The 12315-nt window shown below is 38.1% G+C and overlaps 1 protein-coding gene across 1 annotated transcript in view; it reads right to left on the bottom strand.

The window, feature by feature from the left end:
- Nucleotides 1-284: 284 nt before the first annotated feature.
- Nucleotides 285-12315, bottom strand: part of LOC143294686 (U2 small nuclear ribonucleoprotein A'-like) — a 13256-nt gene continuing 1225 nt past the window's right edge. Inside the window, exons 2-8 of the mRNA XM_076606076.1 lie at nt 11528-11568; nt 10144-10250; nt 9053-9178; nt 8316-8418; nt 6387-6545; nt 5261-5369; nt 285-2152 (exon numbers count right to left, since the gene is read on the bottom strand). Coding sequence (XP_076462191.1) covers nt 1962-2152; nt 5261-5369; nt 6387-6545; nt 8316-8418; nt 9053-9178; nt 10144-10250; nt 11528-11568 — 836 coding nt within the window. The 3' untranslated portion in view covers nt 285-1961. The remainder of the gene's footprint in view (nt 2153-5260; nt 5370-6386; nt 6546-8315; nt 8419-9052; nt 9179-10143; nt 10251-11527; nt 11569-12315) is intronic.

Raw genomic sequence — 12315 nt, 5'->3', positions numbered from 1 at the left:
ACAGAAGCTAAAGGTTGGGTCATTCAGACACCCACTGGACATCCGAGGGGTCTGTGTAGAGGAGAAGAGAGGACTGGCCGTACTGAGTGAGTTAAAGACAGCAAGCATATATTTGGGCATGTGTCATTTGTACCAGAATCACCTTTGTTGATTTCTGACAATGCATGTTTGTTATGTTACAAAGGACACTGCACAACTAAAGCGTCATCTGTCTATGGGTCCATCATGCAAGACCCGTTGTTTCAAAGTTTCCATTTGCTCAATTACTACCACAAAAATCAACGTTCAGTTGGACATTTTATTTCACTGAATGATGTTGTTTTTTTTTTGTTTTTTGAAGATGCCTAAAACCAACAGACATAACAGCATGAAGTCAATGATAGCAACAAATGAGATGAAACTGCTGGTCTTTCACTGAAAAATATGATCACACACACACACACACACACACACACAAACACTCTTCTTTTCTCTGTTTGAAGTTGATGTAAGAATGTTCTTTTTGCACTGAAACATACTGCTTTCTCTTGCACACACAAAATTTGCCCTGTCATCATTATAATGCACACTTATTTTCAAGTCATGCGTGTGTGAGCATCAAACTTCCACGATGCACACACAAGTAAATGTTCACAATGAGACCACCATGATTTGTGTTTCTCAACACACGAACACACTGTAAGGCTATCTGGCAAAAAATCAAAACTAGGCATCGCCAACTGTCAAAACTGTCACAGAGGATGTGGTGAATACAAGGATGGAATGGTGAACATGAAACTGATCATGATGAAGCACCCACCCAGGGCTCAAACCATATATGATCTCCAAAAAGATGAAAACACCATGACACACATGATCATATGATGAAAGGACAATTTGTGTTCTGTATGAAATCATTTCATGAATGTCACTCCAGCTTTCCAGAATAAAGTGGGATAAAAAGAATTTTGAAACAGTCAAAGTCTTCTTCTTTGTGACAGGAGATTGATCTAATGTCTTATCCGACAACTCGGTTCATGGGATTAATATATTATTTCTGTTCTCTTTGTCGATTCCAGTGAAATGAATGAATTCCAAGCACTGCCCTGTTCCTCTCTTCCTTCAAACTGCACCATGGGGTGACGGAACTCATGCTGAAACTTGTAAAAGATTTCTGCCTTCTTCCAACAGGTCACCATAGTACTGCCTTCTTTTTTTCTCACAGTCTCAAGAGCACAACAACCTCTGGCATTCGTGAAAAAATCACTGAAACAGTAGGAATAAATCGACGGAACATCCTAACCTTCCACACCTCACAACAAAACTAAAGACTAAACCCCAAACTTCATTCGAATTCATACCCATTCATATAAACTTGACTTCAGATACTATAAACTTGACGTAAGATACTAACATCAGTTTCACTCTCACTTTTCAATTTCAAAGAGGTGTTATAGTGTGTTGACTGTTCCAAATGTGCCACACCACATTTGCTTAAAAAAACAATATTTTTGGTGTTTTTGGCTGTTGTTTTTTAAAGGAAAGGGGTCAGTTTGCCACACTGATCCAACCAGCTGGTCAGGCCTTTAGAGACAACTAAATGCTGCAAGAAAAAAAAAGCAAAAAACAGAATAACCCACATCAGGGTACCAATCATGTAAATCCTTCCATGAGGATGATGTGCAATCAACAACAATTAACAGAGAACTCCTTGAAAAATATGTCAACTAATGATGCGGTCATGTTATTTACAGGATGATATAATGATCCAAGACATCTATCAACAAAATGACAATCACTCTGTCAACACATAACAACATGGTGACACACATGATACAGTGCTCAATGATGGACAGATGACAAACTAAACACACACACACACCTTGCACATGCATACAAGATCAACGTATTTCACAGGTGACAAAACACAATCGTTCTTGCTGCACAATGTCACACGAAATCTGTTTGCTGAGGACAGGAAATCATGTCTCCATGTCTTCACCAGTCTCCTCTGCTTCTTCATTCTCCTCTTCCTCCTCCTCCTCCTCTTCTTCTTCTTCCTCCTCTGCCTCCCTCTCTGCTGGTGCTGTCTCTTCCTCCTCCCCTGCTGCCGCCGCAGCCTCCTCCTCCTCCTCTTCTTCCTCTTCCTCCATTTCCTCTTCTCTCTCAGCACCTGAAAAAGTTGATGCATGACAATTGAGGTCAACCCAAGTCCAAAAGCCCACAATCTACATATGAATGTTCAGAAGTACATGAATACACAAGTCAATACAAAACTTCATTTGTCAATCTGATAAGGACTAACTTCCAAATAAGAGACTGAATGTGCATTTTACCAAAACAATATTTCATGCATGCAATGTAGATGAATCTAAAGGTTGCTTCTAGCTTTCTGAATCTGACCAAAATGACATGAACTATATTTCTCAATTCATGCATTTCTAAAGGTAATACAAAGCTCACATTTCAGAAGTCATGTGTAAAATGATCTTTGCTAGTTTAATTACATGCATTGTCAGATACAAGGTGCGGTTTCTTTGACAAACATCAGATACAAGTTTGTTTTCAGTACACAGCTCTAGGTTCATAAAATTATTCAAAATGATCTATGCTGACCGACAGCTATCATCCATAACCTACAGCAAACCACAATGGGCATGCATTACAACTGTCCACATACCTGAGCTTGTCACAACAAGGCACTTACTAACAGAAACACTCCAGAACCAGACGTACTTAGTGTATGTGCATTTTCATATGTGTCATTTATTCACAGAATTTATGATCATTTCTGCATTTCTATCTGCTTGTATTCATCTGTTTATTCATGTCTTTATTTGTATAAATTTACTTGTTCATGTATTTCATTTGTTTATTCCTTATGTCAATTTCAATACACACTTATTTCTCACTTGTTTCCTTGTATATTAATGTTACAATGCCTGAAAAAAAAAGAAATAAAAAAGATTAAATTAATGAGAACAAATAATGAATTGTGAATTATGTTTCAGCTTGTAATTTTTTTTTCTATTCACAAGTTTCAGATTCTTCATTTTGAACAAAAATTGATCATTCTGCTTCAATAAACACTTGAAAAATCAGTAATATTCATAGTATGTTGATGTTCAAAATAACTATTACTGTCAATCAAAAATTAAAATGTAAATGGCTCATGGAAACATAAACACAAAAGAAAATAAGAAAAATCAAAGCAAACAGGAAATAAACCTATCATACACAAATAAATAAAAACCTGAAAAGGGACATACTTAAAGCTACAATACAACTAATTTTGCTGGTGATAAATAGGATCCTGTGAAACACAAACCAGGAAAGTATGTACTTAGTTGTCAGCAAATATTGAGAATGATGATATCACTGTCACATGACTGTGTTCAAACACTTCATCCTTTCCTTAAAACTGTTTCTCTGGAAGAAAACTAAACAAACAAAAAAAAAACCCACCAAATTTAAACACCCCAACCAAAAATTATAAATAACACTGCCAGGAACCAGGAAAGGGGATAGATCTTTTAGTACCAGGTTAATGCCCCTTGCATGAATCATCAGCCTCATCATCAAGGATGGGAACCGTGATTTCACCCAGAAAGAATGTTTCAGGATCAAAGTTTTTGTTTTTTGTTTCACTTTAAAACTGAACTTCAGGCGGAGCATTTCACTGACCCAAACAATGTTGTTTTTTCCGGTGATACATTTCACTGACCGAAACAATGTTTTTCGGTGATGAGAGCCAGACTTAAAAACTTTTACAAACCTGGGTCACTTTTGATGGATTATTTCTTAAGAATTAAAAAAAAAGGCTTGTCATAATTATTATTTTCTTAACTTGAAAAAGCCTACATGAACCATGTCTAGCCAACATCATTTCATAGAGATCTGGAACCTGTAATAATGTATTCACCTTCCACTGCGATGCTTAGTAAATCCAGAAATGTTTGGCTGATATCACAATTTAGTAATTCACAAACCCCACCTTCTTCTTTCCATGTGATGACCAGCAATGGAAGTAAAAGTAAACAAGCTTAAGAAAGAAAAAAAAAAAAAAGAAGTAAAATCAACAACAAGAGGACAACAATCAAATCAACAAAGGAAGAACAGTCCTGTCAATCAACAATGTGTGTTGCTGACAATATGAGAAACCTTTGGCTTTGGTGCCGACCATGTTGACCTGCAATAGTACACCCACAGATGCAAGAATAGAATAAAATATAGAATAAGTCTTTATTACCAACTGTACCAGGGTCACAAGGAATACTATGGGTGTGTGTATGTAGAGGGGGGGGGGGAGGGGAGATTACATAAAAGGTACAAATATGAACAGGAAATCATATACAAGCACAAATTAATATGGTTGGATTTTAGACCAATATATATGTAAGTGCTTGTGCACACTCGCCCTCATGCATGCCCACAAATTCAGAGCATATCAATGCGTGTGTTCACTTGAATATACATCACACATTACACATTACATAAGGACTGGGCTGATGGCTAGATCCACTGCGAAACTGTTGCTGATTATACAATTTGGGTTAGTTTGAGAGACAGAGCATTGATTGCTTTAGGGAAGAAGCTATTTGGGATACCTTTAGACAGCTTTGACAAAAATAGCAACAACAAAAGGAGAAAAAAAACCAACAAAGCATACAATAATACTTTCCCAGCAAAACAGTTATCATGTAATCAGACTCTCCTCTAGAATCTTGAGATGTACAACATCATATTGTTACCTTTAGACAACATTCACAACAACAATAACAACAATAGGAGAAAAACAAGTGGTAACTTGTCCGTCAAGGAAACAGAGTATTTGAGTGCATAGGATCGAATCTCATAGACCTTGAGTGGTGGTCTGGATGCTAATCATTGAGGTGAAAAGTTGAAATGAGGTACAGTGTGTAGCATGAACTTACCCCATGTAAAAGAATCCTCAACAACAAAAGGGGTGTCCCAGGCAAAATTCTGTTAAAAAATTCCACTTTGATAGGAAAACTACTACACTTGCAGAGGAAGATAAAAAAACAAAAAAGAAACTGTTCAAACAGTGGCCCTACACTGTAGCAACACGTTCTCCCCCGTGTCTGTTGTGACAATACGAAATACAATGCAATGCAAAGCACAAGATACAGCAATACTTTCTTATAGATATGTGAAAGAGAAATTGTTGACATGTTTGCTGAAAAAAAAAAGATGACACATGCATTAGCTCCATAGAACAACACAAAGTCTGAACATGCTCCCACATTCCTACATGGATTACCTGCAGGGTTTGGTGGCTGATCTCCCTTGGCTGAGGGAATCTGCCCAGAGCGCAGCATCTGGTTCAGTCTCTCCACCTCTTCCAGGGTTGTGGCCCTTGCCACCGCTTGCTGTTAACATCATAGCAACAATAATAATAATGAGTGGCATTTGTATAGTGCATTTCTCAAAGCAAAGCCAAAAATGACACACACAACTATATATATGCAATCCCATGTACAGAACACAGCTCAAATTAACAGCAGAGATAAAAAATTTTTTTTAAAAAATCACAGAAAAACCTCACAGAACAGATGAGTCATTTTAGCTGAGATTTGTACAGATTGGTTGGTGCTAAAGACCAAACGACAGTGGGAACGGTAAAATCAAAACTATGTTTGCAAAAAACAAAACAAAAATCAACAACAACAACAACAACAAAAAACCCCACACAGTGGTTGAGGACTGGAGGGAATACAAAGGCTTGTATGTGAGGCGTGCTTTGGACAGGTAAAACGGGAAGTTCCCCATCAAGGAGGCGGCAGGCTAGGACTGCTACTTTGTACTGACTACTTCACACCACCTACACCTTGAACAACATTTCCTGTCTCCGTTTCTGTCTCTCTCTGTTATGTTAACGAGATCAAGGCTTCCTTGTCAACAGTCGCACATCCCACTTCACACCACTCACACCTTCTACATTTCCTTTCTTTCTCTCACTGTTAACCCCTTGATGGCCTCTTACGTTAAATCAACAGAGCTCTCAGACCCATCTATGATGTCTATCTCCGTTAGATAAACGGAGGTATATCAGCTAATGCTTGTGCCTGATTTAGAAGGGGGAGAACCACTGACTGATGTTTACAGGCTCAGGAAAGGTTCATAAAAGTGGGTTACCTCCCTTCTCCAGCTCACCCAGTCATACAATTCTTGTAAAATCGTTTTTTTTTCCCCAAGAATCAGTTCCACACCAATACTAAAATTGTACAAGAAGGAATAAGAAGGAGAAGAAGCTGCAGCAGAAGAACTGACAAAAGAGGAAGAACGGCAACAACAAGAGGAAGAAGACCAAAGTTGAACAAAAACCTGGGTGTTAAAATCCCCTTCGCCCCTTCAGGCCCCTCCGGTAAGACACAGACAGCCCTTACCTTGATGGCCTCAATGTCCTCCTTAGACGGCCCGCCAGCCGTGGCCTGTTTGTCCGGCAGCTTGTCACCAGGCACGAACGTCTTGCTCTTCTTGCCCACCTCCGCTGCCAGCTGTTGCCCCTTCTTGCCCTTGAACAGCTTGGCTGCTTGCTCACGCTCCTGAAAATAACAGTGATGACAAGTGTGTGGTGTGCTGGCCTAGTGGTAACACGTCTGCCTTGGAAGAGTGGGAGAATCTGAGCGCACTGGATTGATTCCCACACAAAGGCAGTATTTTCTTCCCCTTCACTAGACTGAGCGGTGGTCTAAATGCTGGTCAATCTGATAAGATGATAAAACAAGGTCCCGTGTAAGACAAATGAAAAGCAATATGATAATAATAATATTATCAAACACAACTTTCATATGCAAATATAACTGAGTGTGCATATATATGAGTGTGCTGAAAAGAATTAATGCGTACATGTCTAAATCACTTTGTAGTGAACAGACAATAAACCAGTGAGAAGACGTATAACTCTGAATCAATGGAATGAAAGACAAAGCTTGCAGATATGTGTAGATAGAGGGCCAGAGAAACTGTGGACAGAAACACGGAGGAGCTATTTTGGAAAAAGGAAGGGTTTAAGGCCATACTTAAAAAAGTTTGAGCGCAGGAATCTGACGAAGCAAAAGGGAGAGATTATTCCAAGTTAGAAGTAAAACGTGTAGAGATTGTTCCAGCTGACTGTGGAGTATTTGAATCTGGGAATGCAGAAAACAAGAGTGGGTCTGAAGCTGATCATTGACAGCAGGATGGGGTGTTAAGGTGAAGGCAGTCACACTGACATGAAGGGGCAGATTTGTTTTTGCATTTATGGCAAAGAGTGCTGATCATGTCCTTTATTCAGTGTGAGACAGGGAGCCACTGGAGAAATCGCTGGAGAGGAGTGAAGTGCTCAGAAAACACAGCAGTATAAATCAACATGGTTCCAAAGGCACATGTCCTTCCTGTCAACACCAGCAAAACTTGACATTCCTGTTTTCACCAACTTGACATTCCTGTTTTCACCAACTTGACATTCCTATTATCACCAACTTGACATTCCTATTATCACCAACTTGACATTCCAAACAAAATTCACTGGAAAAAACCACAGGAGTCCCAACAACTCCAGACCAGTGATAACTAAATATGATTACTTCCCTTATCTCATACTTCAATTTCCATGTTGATTAAAAAAACAAAAAAATTCTGCAGATAATCTAGGAAATCTTATCCTAGCTAAGCGCTGCCCACATTTCATTTAAATCATTGAACCCTGCACCTGAGCATTGCTCCAGTGTTAAAATTTGTCTCATTAACTCACTCAGTACGGCCAGTCCTCTCTTCTCCTCTACACAGACCCCTCGGATGTCCAGTGGGTGTCTGAATGACCCAACCTTTAGCTTCCGTCGTCAGAATTGTGGTATTCTTTGTCAACATTCACGTCTTCAGTATAAGAGCCTTCCGCTTGCAATATGTTGATGATGGTAATTGGGGTGAAACGCTGTTAACGTCGTCTCTTTCGCCGTTCGTATGGAGAGAGTTAAAACTGTTTTCATATTCCAACATACGCATAAAACAAAAGGAAAGGGAACTGACTTCAACAGTATTCAGTATTTCAAGATGTATCCACACATAATTTGGAGGAAGAACAGTATATTTTCTGTGTTGTCTCTACATCAATATGGCAAGAAAGCCTGCCTAGGCTGTAAACTCCGCAAGGCTGAACGGGTTTATAGATTCACAACAAGTGGAAATCATCTTATACCATGACTGATTCTAATGGTACTACATGGAAAAAAAGAACATTAGATTCAAGACAAGAATTAGGAAAAATCAAAAACTGAAGCCAGGATGATAAAGAAAAATTAGAACATAAAATCAATCGCTTCACAATCACCAACCTTTTGACGTATTCTCTTGAAATCCAACACTCTGAGGGAGGGTATTTTGTGGATCACATAAAATCTGTAGTGCTTCTTGGCGTTGACTGGGTTCCGCATTAAGCTGGTGGCATAAAGACCATAAATATATCAGTCAGAAATCCAACATGAATCCCTCTTTACATTTTCATGAACTGAATGCGCACATAGATGAATGTAACAATAGATAAACACACAACAAAGATCTTTATCCTTTCATCTAACAAAAAGCCCTCATCAAGGTGCTCTGTGGCTTTTTCCAGTATTCTTTAGCGATACAGTTCAAGGCTTCAATTCGGCATGGTGTTGTGTCCTTGAGAAAGGCACTTAACTCTGATTTTCCTCACTCCACCCAAGTGTCAACAAGTGTCTTCCTAAGGTTAGGTAACAGAAGGCCCCGCCTTTCTAATTCCATGCTGAACCTTTGAACAGGAGGAAATCTAAAATATAACGAAGAGCAAGGAAATATTCCCCTGGAAATGGTTACCTAAGCACGTCAGTTTATTAGCATGTTATCTGAAGGTTGTGCATTCAGAAAACAAATCACATGAGACACTGTTTAGTGTAAATTGAGAAAGCTGATCAACTGAAAAACTGATTACATGAATATGAGGGGAAAAACAACAACAACACTTTACTAAATTAGTTTAAAGTACAAGACTAAGAGTAGGTCACTCTGGCCAGGGTAACACTAATGCAACAATGGCAGTGAAGATTACCTGAGGTACTCCAGCTTGGGGAAGGAAGCCAGGGGGTCAAGGTCGCCCAGCTCATGGAGGTTGTTGTTGGTGAGCACGACGGTGTTGATGTTGGGGATCACCTCTCCCAGGTTCTCCCCGATACGTCTGCACATCGCCAGCACAACATGAGTCAGTGTAGAACTGAACTGTCCACTACCTGTACATCACACTGACCTTTATATTTTAGTGGAGAAAGAATCATGGAATAAGTACAGAGGTTCAGAATAGCAGTTTCTTGACACTTCAATTGTGTTAAATAAAAATTTAAAAAGTGCCAAAGAGGTGTATATATGGAGTTCATAATCATGTCTTTCAAATTTACCCTCACTACAGAGTGTTAACATTAATACCAGGACAGGGAGAAAGGGACAAGGGTAAAAGAGAGACAGAGAGAGAAAAAAAGACAGACAAAAACAGAGGGAAAGATGCAGTACAGAGCACACAGAAAAAAAGGAACATGGTTTCCTGTTTCTAAACCATGCACACTCTCTGTCTTTCAAGAAAGTAATCATCATGCCTTCAAAATTAACACTGCTTCTGAGTTTGTCTCTGATATCACTTACACACACATATTATCTCACAAACACACATAAGCTTTCCCTAAAAAAAAAAAGCAAACAAAACAAAACATGATGTGAACAAATAACCCATTCCATCATTACATGAAAAAAGACATGAGAATCAGATTTTAATTTTCAAGCAAGTGTTTTTGAATAAGATTATGAAGAATCACTGGTATTACTATTACATGTCACATGTGTCTGTGGAGACTTCAACATGCCTCCACTGTCCACATAAGTTACAACTAATACAAGTATATTTTTTTCTGGAATACAACAAGGTCAAGGTGTCTAGTTATAATGACTTTGTTTTGTCACAACTGAGACTAAAGACAAAACTGTCAAATTAATTAAATTTACACTGTTTACAGAGATAAACACAAAAGAAACATGAAGGATGCTCAAGCCCACAAAATCATGCCTACAAAGAAACTCACAAGCACAGGTTTACAATTACATGTTACATTCACTTCTTTTTCTTTCTTTTTAAAAAAAAATCATCTGACTTACACTATTCTGTTGTTGTTCAACAGCAGACTCTTCAGACGTTTCAGCAGAGGAAAGCCATCAAGCTTGCGAATATCATTGTCTGAGAAATCAATGGTATCAAATTGATCCTGAAAAGCAAAAGAAAACATTTGACTATTTCTCCAAAGAAAATTTCATTCAGTACATGATGCTGATACTAGCAAAACCAACTGTCACAGTCAACACAGCAGATATAATAATTCTCATTTCAATAATTCATCTTACTGAAATCAGAATTCAACCATGTGTAGTATGTGTCACATGCTTACTGTAGATTTTGACAGAATCACAAGTAAAATCAGTTATGGTGTAAAGTAATCCCTCTCTCTGATAAAGTACTAAGCTGCTAAATAGTATTAACTGTTAACTCATTCTATTTGCTGCAGCCTGCAGGTGGGTGCTGCTGATCGTTATTCTCTGGCAAAGAAACCTTTTTACTTAAACCAGTTCAACAGCTCATTATTAATCATTATTCATGCATTAAACTACTGGGTAAGGGAAGTAACTCCAACTTAATTCCTCACTGGCACGCTAAGTTTCGCTCCAAAAATCGAATGATTAGTCATTTAGTGTGTTTTTTTTATTTGTTTTTTTCCGAATCGATATACATGGTAAAACATCAAACAAAGTATTAACTGGTTAAGTGCTCAATCAGTCAATGACATTATGGTGGACTCCTGCACCGAACTTGACCCACATAATGATGATTTGACTTAATATTTCATCCAGTAATTCTTGGGAAAGTGAAGGAGATGAAATTAGCAACCGGTCTGAACAAAGTGCTGGACATTTAAATCAAATAGATAGCCCACAACCTTCAAGAGAAGCTGACATTTTACGATTTATGTTTTTAATCTGACTAAAGTTACATGTAAACTATAGCATCCCTTGCCTTGAGACTTCAGCAACATGTGTCAAAATTACATTTCAATCATTATGTGAAGTTTGACAGCTATTGGCTGAGCAGTTGCTGTAAATTTGTGCCTGAAATGAAGCACCCTTCTCGCTGATGTAGCCAGGCCAAAACATGCCAGGCTGGGAGGGATGCATAGACAGAAAATCTTAAAGGGTTGAAAGGGTTAAATAATCAATAACTGAATTTTAATATTTACTGATTTAATTTAAATTGCTTTCTTTCTATTAAGTTTTCTATCTCTGAGTCTGTCACACACACACAATCATAATGAAAATTACAATATGAATAATTATGCAGATGCAGTGATGCACATATAAAGTTTGCAATATATTCACTCATATGCACCCCCCCCACCATCAACACACACACACACACTTAACAAAGAAACAACCAAGCAAATGCATACTGTGTGCACACACACAAACATGTATACACCTGTAATAAACTTACAAGTGTAGCCCCGAGATTCTCAATAACAGGGATTCTGTAGCCTGCAACAAAAAAATGTTTAACAAAATCAATGGAGTTGTCTTTTCACACATGTATTTCAGTACTTAAAATCCATACCCTTGGAAGAGAAAACTGTAAAAGTGAACAGTACAAAACTACACACAGGCCGAGGGAAAACTAAATCAAGAAATGGATTAGAAAGTCTCTTAAACTGAAACAAATCAAACACATACACACACAAAAAAACAAAACAACAACCAACAACAATAAACAAAAAAACAACCACACACAAGAAGACAACCAACCAACAACCACCACCCCCTCCCCCCCTCCCAAAAAAACAAAAACAAAACAAAACAAAACAAAACAACACACCTCTATCACAGTCCATGATTTATAATTTATCAATTGATAATAATCAAAGGGTTGGGTGGGTGGGGGGAGGGGGGGGGGGAGGGAATATGGCAACCTCGGGTAAAGGTCAAGTTGGAGAGCTTGTGAGAGAGAAGGAAGTATGGTGGTATGTGGATTTAAGTATTTCTTTTATTTTGAGTGTTTTGTAACTTTTACCATTTTATGAATGTAAAACATTATCTCAATGCTGTACTGTCTTAACTCTTATCTAATCCTGTTACCATCAAACAAATTTCCTTGTATTTTTTTTAATGACAAACTGATTGGATAGACTGAGTAATTTATTGATTGACTGTCTGTCTCTATAGTATATCAGTATGTGTGAGCGTGAGTGTGGGTGTGTGTATGCTGCATATATATAAATAATATATATA

Source organism: Babylonia areolata, chromosome 20, assembly GCF_041734735.1.
Source record: "Babylonia areolata isolate BAREFJ2019XMU chromosome 20, ASM4173473v1, whole genome shotgun sequence".
Taxonomy (NCBI): Eukaryota; Metazoa; Mollusca; class Gastropoda; order Neogastropoda; family Buccinidae; genus Babylonia; species Babylonia areolata.
Note: the sequence above shows the minus strand (reverse complement) of the source record. Positions and strands in the feature narration are given on the sequence as shown.